At 36.2% G+C, this 23859-nt stretch overlaps 1 protein-coding gene across 3 annotated transcripts in view; it reads left to right on the top strand.

The window, feature by feature from the left end:
• The first annotated feature begins 1865 nt into the window (after window positions 1-1865).
• Window positions 1866-23859, top strand: part of MYSM1 (Myb like, SWIRM and MPN domains 1) — a 36575-nt gene continuing 14581 nt past the window's right edge. For all 3 annotated transcript variants that reach the window (XR_004350750.1, XR_004350749.1, XM_032637634.1), the window contains exons 1-11: window positions 1866-1979; window positions 5459-5534; window positions 7388-7458; window positions 9408-9485; window positions 9579-9602; window positions 10945-11023; window positions 13800-13898; window positions 16605-17377; window positions 21134-21264; window positions 22382-22485; window positions 23742-23819. Coding sequence is in view for 1 of the 3 variants with exons in the window: in XM_032637634.1 (XP_032493525.1) it covers window positions 1915-1979; window positions 5459-5534; window positions 7388-7458; window positions 9408-9485; window positions 9579-9602; window positions 10945-11023; window positions 13800-13898; window positions 16605-17377; window positions 21134-21264; window positions 22382-22485; window positions 23742-23819 (1578 nt within the window). In the remaining 2 variants the exon portion in view is untranslated. The remainder of the gene's footprint in view (window positions 1980-5458; window positions 5535-7387; window positions 7459-9407; window positions 9486-9578; window positions 9603-10944; window positions 11024-13799; window positions 13899-16604; window positions 17378-21133; window positions 21265-22381; window positions 22486-23741; window positions 23820-23859) is intronic.

Genomic DNA, 23859 nt, shown 5'->3' with positions numbered 1-23859 from the left:
CTTCAGAAAATGGGTGAGAAAATAGGTCTTTAAACAAGTCACAGAGTTGCAGACCTCTAGAACAAGGAATTATAAATAGTAGACCAGGCCTCAGGAGTCCACCCGACTGTGGGGTTATAGCTGTATCCTTGCAGGTGGGGTTGGGCTAGACCCTTATGGAGCCTGTTTCACATAAAGCCAGCAAACCAAGAGCATAGTGTGGGGTATGTATGGAGAGGCTTCAGACTAGTCCTTCTGTTTAGGGAGGCCTTTATATCAAAGGCCTTGGGGCATATCTGAATTCTGTGCAGGACTTCCTTTCCTTCCTTCCACATATATTTTAATGCCTACTGATGCCTGGCACTGGGCCAGGAAGCCTTCAGTTCTGTGTTGCAGGAGATGCTCTTCACACAGTATTCTGTGTCATGGTCTAGAAGGCATTTGATATCATGTGTATCCAAACAGTACTACCAGGCTTCCCATCTTGCCTGCTATGTAAAGATCAATGAAAAGCATCTATCTTCTTTTGACTATCTGGTTATATCCATCTATCTAAACTTGCTGTAAATTACATCCAACAAATATCTTAGAATGCCTACTCTGTTACAGGCATGCCAGTTACCACTGGGACTGGTCATTGGAAAAGCCCTTTGGCAACAGGAAAAGCACCCTCAGGGTGACCTAAGGATGGAGCATTATTCAGTTTCTGAGCACTGGATCTCCCTCTTTACAAAACTTTCTCTCCATCTTCTGCCATCACATTCATAGTACAGCTCATCTTATGGCTTGAGCACAAAGGTGAGATGGGACAGACTCACAACAGTGCGGGAAGTGAACTCATTCCATTAGCTGATTGGTTCATTCATCAGTTCAACATTTATTGCACACCTTATGTGTGTCAGACACCATGTTGAATGTTGGTAGTATATGGACTAGTGCAAAGACTAGCGGATACAGTCTTTGTCCTTAATGAATTCACCATCCAACGGTGGAAGCAAGTGAATGAACAGCTACAATAATGTGAGTGATAGATGGTAAGGTAGAAGAATACATAGGCCAATATCTAATTTCTTGAGGAGCCATAAATTCTCTGGGAGAAATGGTGTTTGTCTTTCATAGTTCCTAACAACATGATCTGTAGAGGGTGAGTACTCATAAAGAGTCAAAAGGCCTAGATTCTGGTCCCAGTTCTGTCTTTGACTAGCTGTCTATCCTTTATGTTAGTTCAGCTTTCTGAGCCTCAGTTTCCTCATCTGTAATGTGTGACGGACACTAGTCCTGTTTACCTCAGTGGGTTATTGTGAAGATCAATGGTCATGAGAGTGATTTTTAAATTAATTGTAAAGATCTCTATGAAATAAAATATGCAATCGTAAGTTACATTCTTAAATGTTCTTTTGAATTTTAAAACAGATGTTGTTCAACACTTCAGTAAGTGCTGAATAATCCTTCTCTTAAAAGAAAAAAAAGGAAAGGAAGGAAGGAAGAAGGAAAGAAAGAAAGGAAGGAAGGAAGGAAGGAAGGAAGAAGGAAAGAAAGAAAGAAAACCAGCAGGTAAGGGTCACTGTTGCCACCTTCACAGTTCAAAGTAGGTCTGACTTGATCTTTTCAGCACACTAGATATTTACTATTATCCCCGTTTTACAAATTAGAGAAGTGAGGCGCCAAAGAATTTATGCAAGAGCACGGTCTCTTCAAAACCCCAGCCTGGGTTACTTGCCAAGGTCTTTACAAGTCAACAAAAGTCAAAAGGGCCAAGCCACACGGTTCCACAGCATCTTTTTCTCTGAAAGCCCCGCTTCACTGAAAGCCCTGTTGAGCAAGGGAAGGGCTGGTCGAGGCTTCGACTCCGCCCCGTGACGCATAGGACCCCGCCTTCAGGCCCTCCACCTCTCGCGGGATCTCTCGAGAAGACGGCCGGGGTCAGGTTCCATCATGGCGGCGGAAGAGGCGGATGTGGATATCGAAGGGGACGTGGTGCCAGTGGCGGCACAGTCTGGGTGAGGCGTAGAGACTGGGTCTTGCAGAGACGAGGAGGGGCGCAGATGTGAGGAGGGTATCCTAGAAAGATCGCGGTTCCGGCAGAGGCCAGGGGAGCGGAAGACCATCCGCTGGGCCAGGGTCTCCTAGCGGCCAGGGAGACGCCTCGCCTATCCCGCTTGCGGGCTCCTCCTGAGCCCAGGGTGCGGGTACCGGAGGCTAGTGACCGACGGCCCTTTAACCTTTTACCGGCATGCCGTGAGGGCGCCGGCCGCGCCTAGCGCGTTGTCCACTCTTCAGCAATTAGATTCCTTCTTCCATTACTGCCACCGCCCAACAATAACTAGAACAAGGGCGGCCCCTGGACAGTACCCGAGCTTAGGAGTCTTGTTCCATCGCTTGCAGGCCGTGTGACCTTGGGCGTGTCGTTTTATCCCTACCGGCCACCGGTTACCTTTTCCATGTAGGGATAGTTACGAAAAACTTCCCGAGAAGCAGCGTGACTTGAAGGAAAGGGGCTGGACTTTAGAGTTGGACAGCTCTGGGTTGACCCTGCCAGTTACTAGCAGTGTGACCTTGGACCTCAGCTCATGTGTTAGCTGACAATCATGCTATGTACCTCATACGGTTATTGTGAAGATAAAATGAAATAATTATGGGATGTGCTCTAGCATAAGGTAGGTGCTCTGTAAATGTTGTGTTCTTTACCATCCCACCAGGGATAGTATTTTGAGGACCCAGTGAGGGGGTCATAATTTATTTACCAGTTCCTGCAGAGCAGGCCAGTGTGATTTTAAACAGCATCCTCCAGCTTGAGACATCTAGCTGTTTGACTCCTCGCTTGCAGAGAGAGAAGTTGATACATGCCATTTTAAAAATGTGCTTTCAGAATCTTCTATTAGTAATGGAAGAGGCCTAGACTGGTCAGGAATCGGAAGACCTCAATTCTAAACTCAGCCATCTATGTTGCTTGTAGCTATGAACAACTTCATTACAAGTCTCTAGGTTGAACCATGTAAAACTGCCAATCTTAGACCATTTTTGACCTATAAAATAGCAATTTCACATGGTCCAACCTGATAATAGCGCCTCTGTAAATTGTGGAGAAGAGTACTAACCCTGCTCATGAGGCACCAAGATAGTGGGTTTAAAGTTCATTTAGTCATTCTCTCTCAAATCTTCAGGCAAAGCAGCCCGAGTCTGTACAAACGAATAAGAAGCCTTTAATAACAATCATTGTTCACATTTGTGTAGATCAAGTTAATCTTGATCAAGTGCTGTTACATGCATGATTGGATTTACTTTTCACAATAAGTCTGTGAAATAAATGGGAGGGATTCTTATCTGCAGTCCAGAGAGAAATGAGCTGGCCTTGGAAACACTAAAGATCATCTGAGAGCATTGGCTTTACCCCTTTCCATGGGTTCCTCTTTATTGTTCTGATTGTGTTTTATTTCTCTTTTTCCTTTTTCTTTCCTTTCTCATTATTCTGCTGAGCCGTAAGTCTGCTGGTGGCACCTGTAATCGTATTAGTCTCAGGCAACCAATAACAGATTACTGGTTCCTGATGGTCAGAGCCATTGCCTTATACAATTCCACAGAGCATCATTAACATTATATTCTGGTGAAAGTTGCTCCTTGGTGTTGGGGACTCTGATCATATGGCATTTGGTGTGAGTGAACACTTAGTTGCCCCTCTGAATTGTGTAGTTACAGCTGATTATAACATCTGTGGAACCCTTGAGGATTAAGTGAAAACACTTTTAAGTCTTTGCTAAGTGCTGGTTACCAAAGTTAGAAGATGGCATTGAAATGTTTTGGTTTCCCTTCTTTGTCATCCTCCATTTCTTCTGCTTATTCTTTAAATCATAATGTTCCAAGGGATTTTTGTCGTAAGACTTCTCACTAACCACACAGTCCCATCTCTCAAGACTTAAATTTCTGTTAAGTTGGACCATATGAAATTTTCCCAACGTTCCACCATTTTTGACTTACAAAAACAACAGTTTCTTAAGTTCCACCCAATACATGCTGATGTTTCCCAAATCTCTTTCCTGAGCTTCACATCCATTTATCCAATTCTCTGAATCTGTTTGCCCTTGGGCTTTCCACAAGCACCTCAGCTTCACTTTATAGAAACTTTCCTTACCCAACCTGCCTCTCCAAGTTCCCCAGTTCAATGAGTGGCACCATCCACCTAGTCATGCAAGGCACAGACCTAGATTTTATCCCTTTTCCTTACCTCTCTCCTATCAGGGTCTGTTGATTCTATCCTCTCAAATGTGATCACTTCTTCCTGTTCACACTGTTTGTTCTTTAGGTCTGAATTACTGTCACCTCTCTCTAGTATCTATATAATCACTCCGTCTTAACCACTTCTTGTCTCTTTGACCCCCTTCTAGTCTTTTCTGAAGTTAGAGCAATCTTTTCTTACATCCAGACCTTATCATGTTATTCCCTTCAGTCCTCAATTAGCTTTATGATAAAATCTTTATTCCTTAACTCCTAGAGACCTGTGTGATCCATGCCCCACCTATCTTGTTCATTCAGTCATTCAGCGAATATTGATTATCTTTTATATGCCAAGCCCTGGGTATATAGCAGTCATCGAAACTAAGTCCTTGCTCTCATCGAGCTAACATTCTTATTGGATGAGACAGACAATAAACCTTATATATATGCCAGATGGAGAGAAACCTGTAGATAGGTTTTTGCAGTCTAAGAGGTACAAATTCTTTACACTAGACTGAGAAAAGTCAGTAACTAGGAAGCTTTATAACCTCAAAACGTACAGAAGCAAATATTAAATTTAATTATATCACAGATTGGGCCTCCTCAAACTTAACTATTCAGGCTTTTTCCATATGAAGTGAACAGGGTGACTTTAGAAACGTCTAATTAGTGAAAAGAGTGAGAATTAAAGTTTAATCCCCCATGAACATAGAAAAGCCCCCAAGTAACCCAAGTTAATTTTTTTTTATGTGAGTTGTTACTAAAGCATCACATTTCTTATCTCTTCACTGTACTGTCCTCCTTTGAGTATTTTCTTTTGGTTCTTCTATCTGTTCTGGCTTTTTCTTCATTTTGAGGGTGGTACTGTTGATGGGTGGCTTCTATGCTTCAGATATAACTAAAAGAATTAATTGTAAAGTTGAATTCCTGTATACACATGCATATTCATCAAAAGAAATCTGAAGTGTTGGTTCATAGCCACAGAATATGTTGTAGTTGCTGTTTGGAGGTATTTTTTCCCTCATGAAGTTGTTTATTGGGAGAAGGAGAAGTCTGATATTTAGCAATTGAAATAGGGTGGATTAAAGCCACTATATATTTCACAGGCCAAAGGTGGAGCAGGCATCTGCAATGTTAAATCTGTTAAGGGGGGAAAGGAACTAAATATTTGCTTAACATCTGAAACCTTCCAGTCACTGTGCTCTGTAAATTATGTTCATTAACTGGTATAATCTCACTTTCATACCCATTTTCTTAATTATTACAGAAGTGATGAAAATACAGCATCTGTTTTACAAGACCACTATCTTGACTCATCGTGGAGAACTGAGAATGGTCTTATTGTAAGTATTTTATGGGAATATCAGGTGCATTAAGCCATTACTCAGTACCCAGAGTACCTCTTTTTTTTTTTTTTTTTTAAACTTGGTTCTAATTCTCAGCAGTCACAGAGGTAATATATTGAAACCTTTCTCTTAACTTAAAAATAGAAGGAATTTATTCTTTCTTCTTTTGACTTTGAAAAAATGGCCTTTTAGGAATCAACTTAGGAGCCAGTTAGATTTAGGTATGAATCATTGCTCTACCACTTATCAGATTTGTGAACCTTAGTTTCTTCATCTAAAAAATCGGGATCATTGCATGCTTCGTTTCTTCATTTAACAGTTATTTATCAAGTACTTACTATGTGCCAGACACTAGGCCAAGTTTGGGGGATACACCTGTAATCAAGACAGACATGGTCCTGCTCTCAAGGAGCTTATATTCTAAAGGGGAGTCAGGTGGTAAACAAGAAGACTAATTATAGATCGTGAAGGACATAAGCAAGGTGCTGACTGCGAGTTACAAGGTGGGGAATCTACTTTAGATAAAGTTGGTGAGGGAAACTGAGGAGGTGACATTTAAGTTGAAAACAATAGATATGTGAAGAATTGATGAAAAATATTCTAGGCAGAAAGAATAGGAGCACAAAGGCTCTGGTTGAAACCCAGTGTCTAGAATATAGTGGGAAAGGGGAGGGGATGACAGCTGTGACAAGGTTGGAAAGGCAAATGAGGGGAATCAAAGAGACTAGTTAGGAAACATTTGTAGGAATCTAAGCACGATTTGGTGGTGGCTTGGCCTAAGGTTGTGGTAGAAGTTGACAGATTTGAATTATGTTTTGGAGGTAGAACTGCTTGATAAATTGGGTGTGGGGATTGAGGAAAAAGGAAAGAATCCAGGATGATTCCTGGGTTTCTAGCTGGAATAGCTTGGTGACTAGTAGTACTGTTTACAAAATTGGGAAGGCAGGGGGAGAAGCAGGTGAATGTATGTTACGGTGAGTTTTATTTTGAATGTGTTAAGTTTAAGAAGCCTATTAGAGGGGCTTCCCTGGTGGCACAGTGGTTAAGAATCCGCCTGCCAATGCAGGGGACACGGGTTCGAGCCCCAGTCTGGGAAGATCCCACATGCTGCGGAGCAACTAAGCCCATGCACCAAAACTACTGAGCCTGCGCTCTAGAGCCCACGAGCCACAAATGCTGAGCCCACGTGCCACAATCACTGAAGCCCATGTGCCTAGAGCCTGTGTTCTGCAACAAGAGAAGCCACTGCAGTGAGAAGCCCACACACCACAATGAAGACCCAACACAGCCAAAAATAAAAAAATTAAATAAATAAATAAATTTTTTTTAAAAAGAAGCCTATTAGAAATCCAAGTGGAAATTTTGAGTGAGCAGTTAGTTATAACAGTCTAAATAGAGCTTGGAGAAGAGACCTGGGCTGAAAATTTTTAAGTTTTGAGAGTTAAAAAAGAGTATGATTATTTAAGGAGAGATTGTGGCTTAAGGGAAAAAAAGAATTGTGGTGAGTTTTGGGAATAGGTGAAGTATCTAGCAAAATGCCTAATACCTAAAAGTTCCTCATACAGAATAGCCATTATTACTTTATCATGGGTAGGAGCCTGAGCCTTGGAATCCAAGGCTCAAGTCTCTTCTCTCCTGCTTGAAATGTCAGTGAATGCCTTTATGGATGCATCTGTGAAGAAGTAATGCCTATCTCATAGCATTATTGTGGGAATCAAAGATATGTCTGTGTGCTCAGTAAATGGTAGCTTTATTATTTGTAATCATTGTATTGTGTATTTTTATTTAACAAAACAAGATAATTTCAAAAAGCAGTAAATAAAGAAATTTATTCTTCCTTTTTTTAATAGCCTTGGACTCTGGATAGCACCATCAGTGAAGAGAACAGAGCTGTCATTGAGAAAATGTTGTTGGAAGAAGAGTATCCTTTAATGATTATGAGGAAAGTAAAGATTTCAGGGTTAAAAATCCATAAATGCAAAACTTACAGAAGAGACCACTGTTAGTTACTAGATAGTATATAACTGCTAGTATATAATGTGTTACCTGCCTATTCTGTTTTACCACTAAGTCTGAGATCTGACTCAATATTTTTGAGTTTCTGTTGTCAACCAACTCTTTATACTATCTTAATATTGAGTAGAAATTATAGAGTGTTTCATGTTTTAACGTTTTTTGGCCATGCCACGCAGCATGTGGGATCTTAGTTCCCTGACCAGGGATCGAACCTGTGCCCCCTGCAGCGGAAGCATGGAGTCCTAACCCCTGAGCCGCCAGGGAATTCCCTGTAGAGTGTTTTAAATCAGCTAGAATCTTTAGTCGAAGTCCAAATCATTCAGTTTAAACCTCCATTTTCAGTTATATGAGACATTAATTTGTCCAAGGACATAGAATTAAAATATGTAAAAGTTCTCACTTCTTACTCTACCGATTTACAGGTGTTAATGGGAGCAATCCAAGTAAAAAGCATAAAACTATAGAATGAAGATATTTTTCACCAGAAGTTGTAGGTCCTTATTCACAGTTCAGCCACTGGCTTCTTGTCCTTATTTCTTTCATCTATTTGTGATGTTTGCAACTTAACTTTTTTAGGACTCCATTTTTTATATGTAAAATGAAAGGATTGAACAAGAAGATTTCTGATTTATAAAGGTTATTAATACTACTCTAATAAGTAGTGAGTGGTTTATTTTCAACTCACCTGTGTTTCATGGATTTTTATCTCCTCTTTAAGCCAGGATATCTATTCTTTTTATTACCAGTTATTGCTACATTGTTTTTGGGGTGTCTTTGTACCTTTAATTATCATAGCCCTTTCTAGGCTTTCTTACTCTCTAACTCTCCCCAAACATTACAGTTATAGCCCAGATCATTGCTTTTCAGTAGAAAAATAGTGCAAGTCATATATCATTTACAGTTTCTAGTAGCCACATAATTGTAATAACATTTTATTTAACCCAGTATATTTAAAATATTGTTTCAACATTTAATCACTATATAAACATTATTGAGATGTTTTGCATTCTTTGTTTTATACTCTTTGAAATCCAGTGTGTATTTTATACTTACAGTACATCTCAGTTTGTACTAACCACATTTCACGTACTCAGTAGCTACACATGTGGCTATCGGCTAATACGTTGAACCGTGCCATTCTAGATTAATGAATATTTAAGTAGTCACTGGTTCATTTCCAGATTTGGGAACAAAATAATGAGAATAAAAGCTATGTGAGCTCTTGGAGGACAGGGTTAATGTTTTCTCTCTTTGTCCTCAGCACCTAGTACCTAGCATAGTGCCTCATGTACACAATACATGTACACAAAATACAATATTTGTTAAGTGAAGAATATCTCAGACTAATCTAAAGTATTGCAGTATAGGCTAGGTTTAAAAAGTCTGAGAGGGAGACTCTCTGGTAAATTTGACCCAAGCGTTTGTTATTTTTATTAGGATAGAGAGCAACCCTAAACTCTTCTCTGTTACTTTCAGAAATATGAAAGCAAATACTCCTAAATTACCCTGGACAGCCAATCAGATTCATCTGTTACATTCTCCATGTGTTTTAGGAAAAAAGATTTAAATAAAACATTGAGGATATATCTTCTCTTAGCCACTAAATAAGGAAGAGAAACTAACTTTTATGTAGCACATATTTTGTGCAGGTACTGTGTCATGTGTGACTTCACATGTAATATTTAATCCATATAACAACCCTGTGAGGTATAAACATTTTTGTCATAATTTTTGCAGACCTGGTTTAGCTAGAATTCAAGTGTGACTTTCACAAGTATGTGAGTGCCTGCTTTAAGTTGCATAAAAATTATAGGACTTTATTATTTTTTTAAAAGTTCCTTAATAATTACACAGGTATTATTTATCCAAAAAGTCACTTCCAGGAAAATTCTGGCTTGATCAAAAGGAAGATGATAAAAAATACATGAAGAGGTAAAATCAATTTATAATACTTTTAAAAGTCTGAATTGTATTTTTAAAAACTTCTTCACAAGCTTCCTTATTTTCTTTTTTCATGTGGTGCAGTCTGCAGAAACCAGCAAAAATCATGTATGTACTTATGTTTTATATTTTAAAATCTTTTTGATTAGTTAAAAGTTATGGAAAAATTAAGCAAAAAGTTATAGCTGGCCTGTGGAAAAGCCCTCTTGACCTTGGGTTATACAAAAATATAAAGTCAAAATTTCTTGTACAGATGTTGGAATGTCACAAGATAATTTTATTATTGTTATTAATTTATTGGAATTTTTTTAGGGCCCTACAAAAAGGTGGTTTTCTAGGGATTTGTGGGGAACATTTTTATAAAGCTGCCCTTTAATATGTTCGGAATTGACTTGATTCCTGTTGCCCTGTCAGTTAGTTTTCAGTCGTTTCAAACAAAAATTTAAATTGAATTTGTGGCTTTCAAAAATTATCTAGAGAAATTAAGTATTAACTGTTTTATAAACATCCTTTCCCTACAATTGCAGAAAGTTTGATGTTATTTGGTGTTTCTAAACTTTCATGTTTATAATCCCTTAGAGGGTAGATTTCCAATTACCAACAGTTTGAGCCCTGAGCAGACTTTGGCTTTTGCATTTTGCTGAACAGACAACAGAAACCAAATAAAGTCAATGAAAAGATTAATGGTTTGCTTGAATTAAATTAGTGAGTTTCATCACTTTTTAACTTCTTAATGTCCTGCATTTCAAAAGCAATAAATGTAATGTCACATGGGCTTCCCTGGTGGCACAGGGGTTGAGAGTCTGCCTGCCGATGCAGGGGACGCGGGTTCGTGCCCCGGTCTGGGAGGATCCCACGTGCCGCGGAGCGGCTGGGCCCGTGGGCCATGGCTGCTGAGCCTGTGCGTCTGGAGCCTGTGCTCCGCGACGGGAGAGGCCGCAACAGTGAGAGGCCCATGTAACGCAAAAAAAAAAAAAAAAAAAAAAAAAAGTCACAGTATTTTTACCTGTTTTCTGGCTTGATATTTACATAGATTTACATAGAAGAATAAGAGAGATGATATTTCTGGAGCCAGTTTAAACTCTGACATGCCAGTTGACAAGCCAATTTAAACTCTGGATTTGGAAATATATTAACATCTGCTGCTTTGTGTCCAGTCTGAGGAAGCCTACTTGTTATCACATTGACTTCCTTTGATGTCTTTTAGTATTATCTTCACTCAGACCCAAGGATTATGTTTTTGGGGGCTCCTACCATCCTGAGCTAGAGAAGTATACAAGACAGGGCAAATCTGTTCCCCCAGGTAGAGACTGCAGCCTTCTTCTTCTCTTTTTAATTCTTAGACTCAAAGTATTAAATTTAGCCCATGGCTTTGTATAACCTTTAGCTGCATAAATATGGAATGTTCCATTTCAGAAATTTTTTTTGCAACTCCTCTTTTTCCCCTCAGGGTACACTCTCCTACAAAACCAGCCAGTTACTCAGTAAAGTGGACGATAGAAGAAAAAGAGCTGTTTGAACAAGGGCTGGTAAATAGAGCAATTTTTAATTTATAGTAAAATAATTCTAGAAGCAAATATTGATAGAATTATAAGGTTAAATTAATTTATAGAGACTGGAAATTTCTTTCTAATTACAGTGATCATATCTATAGTTTTTCTGTAGTTAGAGTGATGTTTGTAGTATAATATAAGTGAATTCCTTTTAACTCATACCTAAGTAAATAAAATATTAAAATAGATTTGGATCAATATTGATTTTCACCCCTTTTTTGTATTAATAAAATCCAAGAAATTGTACTATATCTGCATACATGACACCAACTACCTGGATTAAAAGGCAAAATTATTTGGTCACCTGATCTTTTCTCTAGGGAAAAAACATGTATATTTGGAACCGTCTGGGTGATCAACTGAGTTTTTTTTTTAATTCAGATATTTGGCATTGTGCACACAGTCTAAATATTTCAGTGGATGTAATTAAAGACCAGAAACATTATTTTTGCATGAATGTTTCACTGAGATCTATTTAAACGTCCACAAGTTGCATAATGGAAAAAAATATGTGCATAAGTTTCTGATTATGAGAAAACTCCGTAATATAATGAAGCTTAACAAAACATGCAGGAATTTTTTTTAACTGTCAATAGTAGATTATATCTTTTTCTTACATGTTACCCAGTATTGTACTAATTAATTTTGAAATTATATATATTTATATATTACATATATAGAATATTTATGTAATATTATGTAGGATTCATGAATGCAAATTGAAACATCATTGTTAATATTTCTGCAGATGACAGGAAATAAAATGTGTTTGTATTTTTATAGTTAACATCACCATGCCATGTATGTTCTGTGATGTTTTATATAAATACATAAACTATTTTGAGGGTTTTATCTCCTGAGATTTTTCTCCTGTACTGTTGATTTTTTTATATTGGTATTTTAGTCTGTTGCATGATTATCATTTATATAATCTAATTAACTAGTCATTTATTTAAGATTGCTGACAACTTTGGTGTTTTGTTCATTACCAAAGATCAGAACACACACACACACCCATACACACACACGGGTTGTGAATTTTTAGGTTATTGTTGACTTTGGTGGTAGTTATAAAGGCTGTATCTGCATGGTTCAAAATTCAAATGGTACGTAAAGTTGTAGGGTGTTAAGTCTCCCTCTGACTCCTGTTTCAACCTTTAGTTCTCTTTGCCTCAGGTAACCATTGTCATCTGTTCTTGTATGTCCTTCCAGAGATACTTTGTCCCTGTAAAAGCAAGTGTCTGTTTATTTAGGTACATATGTAGATATCTATATCTTTATCTACCTATCTGTCTATATACATAGATACTTTAAACCTAGAATATTTTCCCACAAAAATACATGGAACCATTGGTTGTATTCCCAGCTTTTTAACCTATTAGTATCATTTGTTTATAGACTGAATTCTGTCAGGCTTGAGAGAAGGAAATTATGTGGTACTGAATGATGAAAGATTTTTCCTTCTCTGTCTTGTCCCTTTGCTCTCTTTTTAAATTGGTAAATGTTTTCTTTGCTCCTCTTGTTAGTGTCCCCTCTCCAATTTTCATAGTGTCCAAGCCCCTGCAATCCTAACTAGTCAAACTTTATCCAAATCCTTCCTGTTTCCAAAAGTGATCCATGCTACCAAGTTACCTATTTGCCTTCATCACACAATACAGATAACTAAATCTTCAGTAAGTTGATCTCAGTTAGGTATTAGTTAAGAACAATCTTAAATAATTAATTTATACTTAGTAATCATTTTCTCAGAAGTACTTTCAGTTTTAAGAAATTGTCCATATGTCAGATTTTCTAATGAATACCAGAAATAAGTGTATAAATTAAGTTTTATCATTTAGGTCAGAACTTTGAAGATGATTTATTGCCGTAAGTCATGACTGTCTGACCTGTAAATCTGGCCCTGGAATCAGCTTCTCTGAATTGTTGTGGGTTTTTTTTTTTTTTTTTCTTTAAATAGTTTTAAGAATTCTAAGAAAGGATTGTTGAGCTACTTTGAGAAGTAGAGAATATCTTGTGTTGGAGATAATGTAAAGGAGATTTATGTATCAAATGATAGGCTTGATACCTAAAAATCCTGTCTCACTTTAAAATTATAATGCGTTCCTGTCTGTACTGCAGAACACACCAGAGCTCCCTCAAGTTCTCAGTTTTTCCCTGCACAGCTTCAGTATAAGTAGGTATACAGCCTTTGACAGTGGAGGGGTGTAGGGAGATGTTGGTTGCAGGTCGCTTCATTTGTGATTCACTCTTGTAAGTCAGTTTACTGTGATATCTGTATAGTGTAAAAGTATCTGCTATGGAACATGTAATAGTTACTGTAACAGATGGAATCTGGGTAAAAAAAAAATATTTTGAAATTAGTGTCAGAACATATTCAGTTGATTCTACAATTGGAAAATATAACCTGCCTCCCTTTTAGGCACTTTTTTTTAAGTTATCTTAAATTTGGAACATCATAATGTACACTACCAATACATAATGTTAGGAATACATAGAAGTGATGGGTCTTCATTTAGGTAGCTATAAAAAGAAAACAAATTTCTAAATCATTTTGGTCTGTTTTCAGATGTCAAGATTTGAAAAGAAGAATGTGGGCTTTGATTTTAGGAGTCTTAACTATGTATTGTACGTGAGGCTTCATTGTGTGCTTTAGAAAATAAATAAAGATAGGGTTTTTTTTTTAATATGGCAGTAGTTTGGAATATTAAGTAAGCTAATCAAAAGCTATTTCTTTTCCATTTTGACAACATAGGCTAAATTTGGCCGAAGGTGGACCAAAATTGCAAAGCTAGTTGGAAGTCGCAGTGTTTTACAAGTGAAGAGTTATGCCAGACAGTACTTTAAAAATAAGGTAAGCAGAATATAAATACCCTAGTGATAATATTTTAAATAAATAAAATTAATAAGCAGAAATACTTCTTTAATTCAAGCATTAAAGTCTTAATGTTCAAAGTTTTTATAGTGAAAGTACTTATACCCATAAAGTACCCTATAAATGTTTGTCTTCAAAAATCTCAAAGCATATATTCAATGTATTGAGTATTGCTATTAAATAGGCATTATTATTTTACTCCACTTAATTTCATGCAGTTAAATAGGACAAAATATTAATTGCTCAAAAACATCCTATAAAGCAAATAATATTCCAAAGAGAAAACCTTAGAAGTCATTGTTTCCTGGAAATTTAAATTTCTTTTCAAATATTTGCATTAAACTTTTAAGAATGATTAGAACTTAGGGACCAAAAATGCTAACATGATTCTAAAATCTTTTTAATAGCAATTAAACTTGTACAATTATTATGAAGAATTGTCTGAAAACTTTAATAAATTGCAGTGTTCAGAAATGTACAGTTATGGTCTAGTTCCTTAGTCTTTCAAGTAATTTGTGCTATATTCAACCATGTAGTTTTGATACTTAGAATTTTTCTAATATGTTCTGCTTGAGTTCTCGAAACATAATTATATAGAATTTGAAAGTATCTTAAGTGAAATTTGGTGTTTTCTTTTAATGTAAATAGATAAGGTTGACTCTGTTTACTTTTTTTTTTTTTTTTTTTTTTTTTTTTTGCGGTACGCGGGCCTCTCACTGCTGTGGCCTCTCCCATTGCGGAGCACAGGCTCCGGATGTGCAGGCTCAGCGGCCATGGCTCACAGGCCCAGCTGCTCCGCGGCATGTGGGATCCTCCCGGACCGGGGCACGAACCCGTGTCCCCTGCATCGGCAGGCGGACTCTCAACCACTGCGCCACCAGGGAAGCCCTACATTTTCTTTTAATGTAGTAGGATTTGAACTGAGCAGGTCCACTTCTATGTGGATTTTTTTTAATAGTAAATACTATAGCACTGCACAATCTGCTGGTGCGGAATTGCAGATGGGGAAGAACTGGAGATGGTGAGGAACCGCGTATACGGAGGGCCAACTATAAGTTATATGCAGATTTTCAACTGTGTGGACGATTGGCACCCCTAACCCCCTTGTTGTTCAAGGGTCAGCTGTAATGGGGTTTACCCTGTATACAAGATTTATCTAACTTAGTGTCATTTGGGCATAGGAAGTAAGTAATGGAATGGATTCATTGTAAATCAGTCATCTACTACCTCTTTTAATCAGCAAAAGTATTTTCAAGACAGCCTGCTAAGGTTAAGGTATTATGGAACAGAATAAGCCTAATTTAGTTATTCTTTTTTTTTTTTTTTAATAAATATATTTATTTATTTTTGGCTGTGTTGGGTCTTCGTTTCTGTGCGAGGGCTTTCTCCAGTTGCGGCGAGGGGGGCCACTCTTCATCGCGGTGCGCAGGCCTCTCACTGTCGCGTTGTTGCGGAGCACAGGCTCCAGACGCGCATGCTCAGTAGTTGTGGCTCACGGGCCTAGTTGCTCCGCGGCATGTGGGATCCTCCCAGACCAGGGCTCGAACCCGTGTCCCCTGCATTGGCAGGCAGATTCTCAACCACTGCTACCAGGGAAGCCCCTGACTTAGTTATTCTTACTCCCGTGCTCCTCAGACTAGAATGTGCGGGGCATCTTGTAGTGTCAGTTTTACTCAAAGGCTTGAGGTGAAAGGGTACGTTTTAATATTAAAAGAAACAATACATAATGAAATATAATGCAAAATTTTATCTAAATTCTTAAGCTAAAAACTGGAGACTTCAAATAAATAGCAAGGTTGTTAAAGGCTATTTCAGGCTAAATGTCCAAATCTCCTTTTCCCTCCTGCTACCTTTTCCTTCTCCTCTACATAGTAAGCCAGTTAACCTCAAATATGACATCCTGGGAGTCTATTGTGATAAAGGATCTAGAAATAATCTCTCTTTGGAAGCTGTCATCCCTTGGGTATATCAGTCATACAAGATTTTTCAAAAACTCTATATGTAACAAAGGTTTTATTTCAAATCATATATACTCACTGACATTTATTTTCTTTTCCTTATTGCATTACAAGATATTTATGTTTATAATAGCAGATGTGATAGATAATTTCATCCCTTAAATTATAAGTTCTATAATATTGGAGCTACGTTAAATGAACCTGCTAAAACCAGTTTGTTTCTATTGTCTTTGTATTTAAATAAAAGATGATTTTAATTTACTAAGTGAAGATATGTGAGATAGACTCCTTTAACTAAAGGATTTTTTAGCATTATAAAAAATGATCAGCTGAGGTATCAGACATTCTGAGAAATAAGCCTTTACAAATATCTTAGAGAATACCTTGTATGACAGTTGTTTGGTTCATTCTTTATGGCTGATCTGAGCCAGATTCCTGTTTTAAACTTAATATTGAAAATTAAGTATTGAATAGTAGGTCATGATTATTTGATTAATAAAAATCACCAGACCATGAATGAGTCAAATACATTTATGGAAATTTGAAATGATGATCTTTTACATTTAAAATGCAGTTGTAAACCCTTCAAAGAAAAGAACAGTAAAGGTATAATATACCATTGACGTGTACTCAATTTAATAATTTTGTATCTATCCTATTTTTTTGTGCCAGTGATTACATCTTAAAATGCTAATATTATGGAGGTTTTATCTTGATTTTTAATAAGGTAAAATCAGATGGTCCAGAGAAGGAAACAGCAAATCAGAAAAACAGCAGTGGTTTTCAGATGAAAAATGAAGCTGAAGGCACAAAGGCATGGACACCATCAGGTTTAAGGGGTCGTGCTGATCCCAACTGGAATGCTGTAAAAATTGAAAAGTTATCTGATGATGAAGAAGTGGACATCACAGATGAGGCAGATGAGTTGACTTCTCAAGCTCCCCAAAAGAATCTTAGCAGTGATCTCTTATTAGATATCTCTAAAAATAAAAGTCATGAAACCAGTAAAGGAGAATTCATTGCTTCTGACAGCCAGGAAGATCCCATTTCTAAATCTTCCAAGGAGTATCTTCAGAATATAAAGCAAGGTGAGATGGAAACACTTTCAAGCTCAGGAAATACACTTTGGACTGAAAATCACAACACCAGTGACCAAAAATCAGTTGAATTACATGATCAGAAATGTAATAAACTGATGAAAAACTGTAATAAGCATGATGGAAATGGAATAATAGATGATGCCAGGCAGTTACCTTCTCCAGAGCCTTGTGAAGTTCAGAAAGACTTGAGTGATAATGAATTGCTTTTTCATTCTTCCTGCCAAATGGAGGAGGAGAGCCATGAGGAAGAAGAGCTTAAGCCACCAGAACAAGAAATAGAAATTGATAGAAATATCATTCAAGAGGAAGAAAAACAAGCAATTCCTGAGTTTTTTGAGGGACGCCAAGCTAAAACACCAGAACGCTATTTGAAAATTCGGAATTATATTTTGGACCAGTGGTAAGGAAAAATTGTATTTTTGGTGCTGGTTTAAAACTTATGATACTCTAGAGTATTTACTTAGGCCTATGCAGAATTTAGTATTTTATATTCCTAGTGTTCCAGAGAGCTTTAACATATTATATATTTCAATAGGCAAAACTTACAATTTCTCATAATGAAATCTTTTGAAAGTTTTGGTAAATATTGTCATCTGTAGCTATCTTAACCCATCTGTCTGTTCTTTAAGAGTCTGTGGTCCTAGAAGAAAAGGGATAGATGATTGCCTTAAGAAGCGGTTTCTTAGGACAATGTTAGGAAGATATAGAAAACACTAGCTGCGTGGGAAAAGGGGGAGAATGTCTTAGTTTATGATGTACTTTGAGGTACAAAGAGAGGAAACCTTGGTGACAGGATAGTATCATTAAATATGGCTAGATTTCAGAAACCATTCTAAATAGCTGCCTTAAATGCTTTCAACTTTGAACTTGTGACATAATGTGTTAATAATTCCTTCATCAGGATATAGGAATTTTTTGATATATTAAGTTTACACTCTAAATTTTCAGTGCCTTTTATTTGAATTATTTACTCAGGGATGGGGAACAAACCAAAAACTTCCCACCTTCTTAGCTTAAGTGCTCTGAAAGTGATTTGCATTTTTCATAATAGTTTAATTAAGACATCATCAAACATGCATAATTTTTATTGCTTTAGGAGCTACAGAATTGTGTAGAGCCATCTTTACAGAGGGCTTCTGCTGTAACCTAGGAAGATTACCAAAGGAAAACAACCAGGCTTACTAAACTAGTAACTTTCATTTTACCCACACAATATTAAGTATTTTGAAATCTAAAGATAGCCCTATTCTAAAAGAAAGAATTTTTTCTTGTTCTTGACTCTCGTTTATCTTGCAAATGGTTGAGGTTAGGAAAATTCTAGGTAAGGGTGGTATCAAAGTAAAGAATACCTATGAGGAACCACTCCTGACATTTGCATAGTGTTTTATAGTTTACAGAAAGCTTTTCTCTGTCATCTGATTCCTCACAACAATCTTGTAAAATAGGCAGGTGGTATTTTCTCTATTTGATAGAATGATCTTGAGGTCAGGAGAGGTTTAGGGAGCCGCCTTGAATTATACAGACCAGCTGCTGACAAAAGAAGGACTTCAGTGCAAGTCTCAGCTCTGTAAATCACTCTTTCCATTATTCCACATTGCCTAATTCACACTATTAAAAAAGACAAATTAAATTAAATCTCTGTTGGTATCTAATTTTTTTTTTTGGAAATAAGAGCATGAATGGCCAAAATAAAAGTGCTTCAAAATAATGTGCTTCAAAAGTGTCTATAAATTATCAGTGACTACTTAATGTTACTGTAATCAAATTTCATTTGTTACTTTGAATTTTGGATTTATGAGGCAGAATAATTTATATGGATAGCATAAATTATATGGCAATAGTTTCCTAATGTCATTTGCTTTAGTTCATGAAACCAGTTACATATTGCTGTTTCAGTATGATGATTTAGCCAAACAGTGTGAAAGCAAAAAGGAATGTTTTGAACAGGAACTCAAACCTATTCTCTTCAGAAATAGAAGAGAGTGTTTAGAGACTAGAGGCAGTATTAAAAAAAATAGAAGAGTTAAAGTTTTAAAGATAAAAAAAGTCCTGCTAGATTTGTTTGTTGCTAAAAGATCCTTTCCATAAAAGCACATGCAGTTAACTCCCTGTTTAGGGGAATATTTTATTAGAATAGTAATCAGTATCACTATTGAATACTTACCAAATGCAATGCATTGTATTTAAGTCATCTCTAGTCCTCTTGACAGCCTTGTCCTCATTTTACAGATAAGCAAAATGAGGTTCAGAGAGGAAAAGGAACTTGTTCCAGGTCACATTAGGTGAAGGTGATTCCAGAGACTGCAGTCTTGACCCATTATTTTCACACTTTCAACTCTGGGCCTTGACTGACTTTTCATGCTGCCTTGCATGTTTTCCCCCCCGCCAGATCTTGGTGAATCTTGCTTCCTCTTCTCTTTCAGTTCTGCTCAAGAGAAATTAGAGGCTTTCTCTGACCACCCTGTGTCTATAGTAACTCACATATCTCCTCCCTCTCATTCTCTAACCCTGCATTTTATGTATCTTATAGAACTTATTACCACTGAAAATATTATATTTTTATTTGTGTGTTGTCTCCTCTCTCCCCAACCCCCCATGATAATGTAGGCTCCATGTTCATTGTTTATTGTTACGTCCCTAGTGCTTAGAACAATGCTTGGAATACAGAGGCAGATTGAAAGAGTGAATCATCATTATATCATAAACAGATATTTGTAGAGGCCTTACTATTTGTTCAGTGCTGTACTAGTACTAAGCTCTTTGTTTAAAGCCTTTCAATTTGGATAATCTTTAATTAGACCAATACAGTTTATAGATTCGTATCGTTTTTTGATAGCTGGGTATACCATGCCCATTCCAGCTTTCTTGCCTTCATTTGCACAGTTTGTTTACTTTTCTTTCAAGATACGCTGAAATCTCACCTTTGTAATGGAACTTCTGATACCCTCCCACATCACAGATTACTTTTTACCCTCCCTGAAATTTTATAGAATTTATGATTTTCAATTTGATTTCTGCTTAGGCCTTCCCTAAACACCCTATCTAAAATAGTCTGTACATATTTCTATCCCCTTATTCTTCTTACTGTGTCTTCCTAGCACATACTGCTACCTGACAACATAGTATATATTATTCATTAATTTATTGACTATTAGAATGTAAGGTCTGTAAGTTCAGGAACTTCAGATTCATCTCTGTACCCTTAGTGCCTAGAACAGTGCCTGGTGTATAGGACACAAAATAAATACTTGTAGAATAAAGATTGATTAAGAAATACCTATGTTATATGATATATCTGAATACTTGGTTTATAAAGTCTGTGTTTGAATCTTGTCAGTTTCTTAAGTCAGTGCTTTAATCCCTCTCACCTACTTGTTTCCTTTCCTCTAAAATAAGAATGATAAAATCTGCTTTGTAGAGTTGTATATAACCCTTAGTACAGCATCTGTTATAAGCACTCAGTAATTGTTACTGTTATTAAGTTCTCTGTTACTTAAACTTTACGTTGTACCATCTAACATGGTACATTAAGTATATTAAGTAAATGCATGTTTTGTTATGGAAACCTCTTATTTCTTTCATAGTCTTTGTGTGTTTCTTGATTCCTTTAGAATGCCCTGTAGTATCTGTTTCTGTTTTCCACTGAGAGCACTTAATATTTACTAGCATAATGATTAAAAACTAGTATAAAACTTTTAAGCATTTACAAGGTAGCTTGTAATTAAAAGATGTTGTCCAGCAAAGTAAAAGTAAATGAACCTAAGCAATTTATTAAAAATTAGAGTGTCTAATACTAAATATTTTCAATATATTATGAATATACCCTTTTTATTCAAAGATTCAGGCTTGCATTTGGATCTGTAGATAAATAACGCTCTAACTTCAGAGTCCTGGGATAACTGAAATCTATTGAATTTAATATTGGGGAAGAAATGATACTTGTAAAACTCACACTATACTTGTAAGTTACTGTATCATTGAAAGATTTTATTTCAGAAAAGAAAGTACACTTGGGTATTATGTATTAACGTTGTCTGTACACATTACATATTGAGAGGGGGTACATTTTTAAAATATTTCAAATATTAAAAGTTTCCCCCAGAAATCTTCTTTTATGTTTTTATTTATCCAAAATAATTGTACTTCCATCTCTTAGGGAGATATGCAAACCGAAATACTTAAATAAGACCTCAGTACGTCCTGGCCTGAAGAACTGTGGGGATGTTAATTGTATTGGACGGATTCATACATACCTCGAGTTGATAGGAGCAATCAATTTTGGATGTGGTAAAAATAAAAACCCAACAACATCTTTTACTCGACATTTTTTATCCTTATAGCACCCATTAATTTCTTTGATAGTTAGAATTCAAGTTAGACTTATTATAGATATAGAATACAGAAAGATGCTATAACGTTATAGAATAAATGTATTATTGAGATTTTGTTTTGAAACAGATTTCTGTTGATAAACTATGTTTCCTTTTAACCTACATTGAAAATTGGTGGTATGATTTTAAAGGAAGAATATTCAGTCTAACTGGTAGAAATGATTTAAGGATGCAGTTCTTTGTCAAGTAAAAGTAATTTTATGAAAAGTCCAATCAAAGCCCATTTGATTTGGAAATACTGTGTTAATGCTAGAAATACTGTCTAGCAGTGTTTAAATAAAGAAAATAATTTATGAACCTCTACACTTAAATGTAATAAAAGTGCCAAAATATTTTTCGTGGTAGAAAGTTTCTTTCACCCTAGTTTTTCTCAAATTTAAGCATATTTTTAAATGTATTCCTCCCTTTTATTGAATTAACATGACAATTTTGAAGAAAGATAATAGTTATAGTTGCAAAGTGATAAGTTAATTAGAAGCTTGTAACCCATAGTTTGAGAGGAGTATATTCTGTATTCTGTGTCTATGAAAAGACAACCAGAAAACTTCCTGTCAGAGATTATTTCATTTCATGTAGAGAGAGAATTTATAGGCTGCCCTGGGATCTGTCCTCCATTTCAGCATCCTCGTTTGCCCAAAGCACGGTGTTAGGACTGGCTTTACAGCAAAACTAAGGTGTCATACCTTCCTTAGCCACTAAAAGAAAAATGAAATCATGTTTACTGTATTAGACTTGCAAAGTTAACAAAGTGGGCTTAGCACTCGTTTAATCAGAAATTAAACAAATGACCCATTTCCTAAATGTTTCATTTTATTGCGATTTCCTTATAATGACAGCATACTTTTATGTGAGAACTACCAAGTAGCACATCAAATGTGTATTGTGGAAATAAGCTCATATTTTTTTAAAAACTTAGATATTGGCTTATAATTAATAGTATAGATGTACCTTCCTATTTAACAAATGAGTTCCACAAAATAATAGATTGTTTTGTTTTTCCTGGATTCCAATAGAACAGGCTGTATATAACAGGCCACAACCAGTTGATAAAGTACGAATCAGAGACAGAAAAGACACAGCAGAAGCGTACCAACTTGCCCAGCGTCTGCAATCTATGGTAAGCAGTCCCTTCTCTCACTAAATGATCTTTCCTGATTGCTCCTTACCCTGTTAAGAAAGATATGCCTACTTCTCTTCCCCTGTTTAACAAATGGCAATCTAGTAGAAGAACATGTTTTCACTTTTATTTCACCCAAGCCATTCACTTTTTTGGTTTCCATTCAGTTTCATGTTGATTTATGAGGCAAAAAACAAACCCCCCAAATTTAAAAATTCACACACAAACTTCACACAGAAGCATGATGTGTCGCTAAAGTGGTCTTAGACTGCTTTGTTTTGATTTCTGTATCTAATATATCTTGTTTTTTTAAATATATCTTTTAAAACTGTACAGTTTAGCTCTTTTTTCTCTTTCATTTGTTTTTTGTTTGCTGAAAATTCTTACCGTAAGATTTAACTTTGTAGAAGTGCCATTCAAAATATTTTAGCCTTTATTTTTTAATTCTTGACGTTAGTGAGTTTTATAGTATCTTAAAATGCATGCATCTTATTTTGAAAATAAGTGATCCAACAAGTCTCCTAAAAGGCAGAGTCATATTGTGGTCTTGTTGACTTTACTGATAAAATAGGTTAAATTGGTAATAGGTAAGATAAATGGAAAAAGTATAGATGATAGAGTAGGTATTTTTCTTAGTGTTTAGGCTGTAAACCATTTCTACCTAGTTTATTTTTTTAAGAAAGGGTGTTTTCATATACAGTTGCTGGAGGTGGTGCTAGTCGTACACTGGCTTCTGGCAGCCAGTCCATTTTAAAGGCTTCAGTACTGATGTTTGCAAAACTGGATATTACTAATCCAGTCAACCAACTTTATAATTTTTTACTATTTGTATTAACTAGGCAATCTTTTCCTAAGCCTGAGATGTAATTATTTTGCTTCTAGTTTTCAATATTATACCTCTGGCTGTGTGTTCTTGCAAGTTTTCTACTACGAAGTCATTTTCATGGTGATTCTTTTTGGTCCTAAAAAATATTCTTGTCCTAGAGTTGTAACTCCCAAATGGTGAAAGGAAATGAAAACTAAAGAGAAATCGAAATAAAATTTAGAAAGTCATCACTGATTTATTTCTGAACAGAGTGCTAACTGTTCAATGTAAATTAATAAAATATCGTCAGGCGTTGCTGATCAGGTGTTACAGTATTTTAGTGGAGAAATTGAATTTTAGAAAATTATCATTTTGGTTTTGTGTATTAATGTGCTGTGATTTGTCCAAGCTAATCTTGTGACCTTTTGCTTTATTTTTAATTTCATCACAGCGCACAAGGAGACGTAGGGTCCGAGACCCATGGGGAAATTGGTGTGATGCAAAAGACTTAGAAGGACAAACGTTTGAGGTAACTTTGATCCCTTCAGGTGACTCAAAAGTGAAAGTTG

This window comes from Phocoena sinus, chromosome 1, assembly GCF_008692025.1.
Source record: "Phocoena sinus isolate mPhoSin1 chromosome 1, mPhoSin1.pri, whole genome shotgun sequence".
Lineage (NCBI taxonomy): Eukaryota > Metazoa > Chordata > Mammalia > Artiodactyla > Phocoenidae > Phocoena > Phocoena sinus.
Note: the sequence above shows the minus strand (reverse complement) of the source record. Positions and strands in the feature narration are given on the sequence as shown.